Genomic DNA, 4,100 nt, shown 5'->3' with positions numbered 1-4,100 from the left:
CTTACATAGCAGTGCCTGGCTCTTAGTATATAGTCCATAAATATTTGTGATTAAATTAAAAAAAGGATTTTGACAAATGAGTGCACAGCTACATCCACAGCACCTCTCATCACTGTTTCCTCAGCCATCTCCCAAAATGTAAACGTATCTTGGTCATTTATATTTTTTCCATGCTGTAATTCCCATAATGGAATCCCTTTCCTTTCCCCAGACACCTGCCTTTATCCCTCCAAAACTCTCCAGTGTACCACTGGGATGTCCTGTTCCATAATTAGTAAACTCACCTCCATCCTCAATTATTTACTTGGCATTTTCTACACCTCCTGGCATTACCTGAGTTGAATCCCCCCCCTGAAGACACTATTTCATTCCCAGCTCCATAATGAGAAAATCATTCCACCTTCAGTGACTCAGGATGTGGGGTTGAGCCAATTAGCTTTATTCTACTTCTAGATCTTTCTTCCCTTCTCTCTTATTCTTAAAATATACTGATTCATTTGAAGCTTCTGTCTCTTTGGCTGAGCAACTAGACAGGGCATTTCCCATGTATGGTGTCAGCCTGCATCAGAATCACAGCATTAAAATGCCCAGTCAAGAACACAATCAGATGTTTTAAATCAGAAATTCTCGGTATTAAACCTGAGAATCTTAATTCTTAACAAGTGTACCATGGATTCTTATGAATCCTCAAGTTGGAGAAACTTTGTTCTTCCCTGTTTTGCTGCTGTCATTTACTGGAATCTTAACCTCTGTCCTTTGTGCATTTACATCTGGCTCACAGTTTTCCTCTGTCCCCAAGACCTGCAACCACCCCAGCCTCCTTCAAAAGTAGGATAAACATTTGAACACGTTGGCATCCCTGCTTTCACCTCCAGGATAGTTACCACCTGTCAATCGTGTCACACCAGGAGCCCATCACACCCTGGGCTGCCCCTGCTCCACAGGCTAAGAGTGAACCCACAAAATAACTTCTGTCCTTGTAGTTTTCTTCTCAGTCACTTGCCTTATTCTTTGCAACTGAACAGAAGGATATAAAAATGATTTTATAAGTTTTGTTCTTTTATAGACAGTGAGAAACGATGTTGCATCCTCGTAGAAATTGTGCTGTTACTTCAGAGCAGAAAATGAGAGGTTATAGGGCCTGATCCTAGTTCCACCTACATCAGAAATTGGCAGCAGCTAAGGACTGAACACAGGTAATTAGGCAAACTACACAGCAAACCCAATAATTTATATTCATGATTTTGGTGAAAAAAAACCCTAGAATAATGGACTTTTATAAAGGAATAGTGAAAAAGCAGCAACAAATAGATCTTTGGTGGATGACATTCAAAAGTCAAAAAGCATGCACCATTGCAATCAGCCTGACACGGGAGCCAAAAGAACAAATCTCTCTCCATTAAATAATGAAAGAATATTTCATTTAGTATCTGCATCCACCATTTGACCATACGCTCCGTGATGTTGATGATTTTATGTCTTATCTACGATTATATCCCCAGCATCTAAACATGTTAGATTTATAACAAGAAATGAATACATATCTACAAGATGAATGAATAATTGGATCTGATAAAAAGAAAGCCATTTCCAAGGATGTGGAGAAAGAGGAACCCTCTTGCAAGCTGGTGCATCCACTCTTGAAAACAGTATGGAGGTTCCTCAAAAAATTAAAAATAGAACTACCCTATGGCCCAGCAGTTGCACTACTAGGTTTTTATCCAAGGGTTACAGGTGTGATGTTTCCAAGGGCCACCTGCACCCCAATGCTTATAGCAGCACTACCAACAATAGTCAAAGTATGGAAAGAGCCCAAATGTCCATTGATGGGTGAATGGATAAAGAAAATTTTGGTGTACACACACACACACACACACACACACACACACACACACACACAAAATGGAGTATTACTCGGCAATCAAAAATAATGAAATCTTTCCATTTGCAACAACATGGATGGAACTAGAGGGTATTAAGCTAAGTGAAATTTGTCAGAGAAAGACAAATATCACATGACTTCACTAATATGAGGCCTTTAAGACACAGAACAGATGAACATAAGGGAAGGGAAGCAAAAATAATAGAAAAACAGGGAGGGGGACAAAACAGAAGAGACTCTTAAATATGGAGAAGAAACAGAGGGACACTGGAGGGGTTGTGGGAGGGGGATGGGCTAAATGGGCAAGGGCCATTAAGGAATCTACTCCTGAAATCATTGTTGCACTATATGGTAACTAAATTGGAGGCAAATTAAAAGAAAAATAATAATTAAAAAAAAGAAAGCCATTTCATTATAACAGAGACTCAGAATGAACTAGAAACAGAAGTCTATTCCTGTAAGTGGGGGCTTGGTGTGTCAGGGCTCAAACTAAGAACCTGGATCCAGAGACCAGTGAGTGTGGACTTCTCCTTGCTCAACACTTTGCACTGAGCAGCTTTGGGCACATGACATATCAGCAGTGGTCCTGCTGAGGTGATGAAGCAACGGTGACTCAGAACCAAGACCCACCAGGTCAGAGTACTAGGTGCCTCAAAACTTTAGGACTTTTGCTAGGCTAGACATTTGGATGAAAATTATGGTTGAGCTTGGAGGAAAATAGCAAAGAAAAAGAAATAAATGGCAAGGCACAAAACACATTCTTGTTCTTGTATTTTTCAGGTCTGTGTTTCTTTTGTCCCCCAAGTTCAACTGTATTGAGCATTCTTTAAGACAATGGTTATTAAATCTACTCATTTCTATACCATACTGTACCTCCGTCAGCACCCTGCAGAAAGTAAGGGCCTAATCAGCTAATGATGAATGGACCTGAAATTGCAGCTTTGAATGCAACACAGCTATTTCTCCCCTACTTTTGGGTGAGGAGGTAAAGCTTCAGCTTTTCCTGATGAGGTTATTCTCTCTTCTCAGGTTAAGCAAGAGACCAACATGTGCCAACTGCTTCAGTTATTCTGGGAATCCCAAGTCCTCCTCCTCAGTCTTATTAGTGCCCCCTTGACCTCCCTGTTCCTTAGAGTGTAGATGAGTGGATTAAGTGCTGGGGTTGCAACGGTGTAGAAAAGGGTGAGGAACTTTCCCTGTTCTTGAGCATAGCGGTTCTTGGGTTGGAGATAGACAGCTGTCACTGTGCCATAGAAGAGGGACACCACAAGAAGGTGAGAAGTACAGGTGCTGAATGCCTTCCGCTGCCCTGCAGCTGACTTTATTCTCAGCACAGCCTTAGCAACAGCCCCGTACGAGGAAAGGATGATGACCAGGGGTAGCACCAGGAAAATGATACTGGCTATGGACATCTGGATTTCATTGTAGGTTGTGTCTGCACTGGAAGCCTGAATCAGGGCTGGGACTTCACACACAATGTCATCCACCCTGCGGTGGGAGCAGAAGGGTAACTGGAGGGTGGCAGGAGACTGGACCAGGGACTGAACCAGGCCAGCCCCCCATGCAAGGATGGCCAGCTGCAGACAAAATTTGGGGTGCATGATAGCAGTATATTGCAGCGGGTGACACACTGCCACATAGCGGTCCATAGCCATGACCACAAGAAGGACACATTCGGTGGCCCCAAGCCATAAGAAGACATAGAGTTGAAAAGCACAGCCAATGTAGCTGATGGTCTTCTCTGGACCCCAGAAATTAACTAACATCTGCGGAACACAGCTGCTGGTGAAAGAGAGGTCTAGCAGGGAAAGGTTGCAAAGAAAGAAATACATGGGAATGTGGAGTTTAGGGTCCTTTGAGGAAACAAGAATAATGACCATATTTCCTGCAAGAGTCAAACAATAAAAGATCAGAACAACCCAGAAGAGTATCTTCTCCAAATATGGCTTCTCAGAGAAGCCCAGGAGGATGAAATCACTGTGGCTGTCATTGCAAACTGTTATCATAGCTTCTGGAGCAGTCACCTCTTTGGGGGAATGGTTCAAAAGTAGTTGCTCAAAAGCCTGTGATGGTTCCAATACAGAAACAGGAAGACATGTTACCTCCTTTCTACTCAAGGATGAGATTCTGCCTCCTATAGTGCAGGGAAAAACAAAAGATTCAGTGACTTATTCTAATCTTTGATACCCATTATTCATTATCTATTTCTCTTCCTCTT

At 42.3% G+C, this 4,100-nt stretch overlaps 1 protein-coding gene across 1 annotated transcript; it reads right to left on the bottom strand.

Annotated features, from left to right (window-relative positions):
- Window positions 1–2,943: 2,943 nt before the first annotated feature.
- Window positions 2,944–3,888, bottom strand: LOC125165586 (olfactory receptor 2H2-like). Its single transcript, XM_047858628.1, has one exon. It carries the CDS (start codon window positions 3,886–3,888, stop codon window positions 2,944–2,946), a length of 945 nt encoding a protein of 314 aa, XP_047714584.1.
- Between the last annotated feature and the right edge of the window lie 212 nt (window positions 3,889–4,100).

Source organism: Prionailurus viverrinus, chromosome B2, assembly GCF_022837055.1.
Source record: "Prionailurus viverrinus isolate Anna chromosome B2, UM_Priviv_1.0, whole genome shotgun sequence".
NCBI classification, from domain to species: domain Eukaryota; kingdom Metazoa; phylum Chordata; class Mammalia; order Carnivora; family Felidae; genus Prionailurus; species Prionailurus viverrinus.
The sequence above is the reverse complement of the archived record's forward strand: the minus strand, read 5'-3'. Positions and strand labels throughout refer to the sequence as shown.

What these genes read in the sequence shown, in the direction of transcription:
- LOC125165586 (XM_047858628.1), bottom strand. Translation starts at nt 3,888, where the DNA reads ATGATAACAGTTTGCAATGACAGCCACAGTGATTTCATCCTCCTGGGC.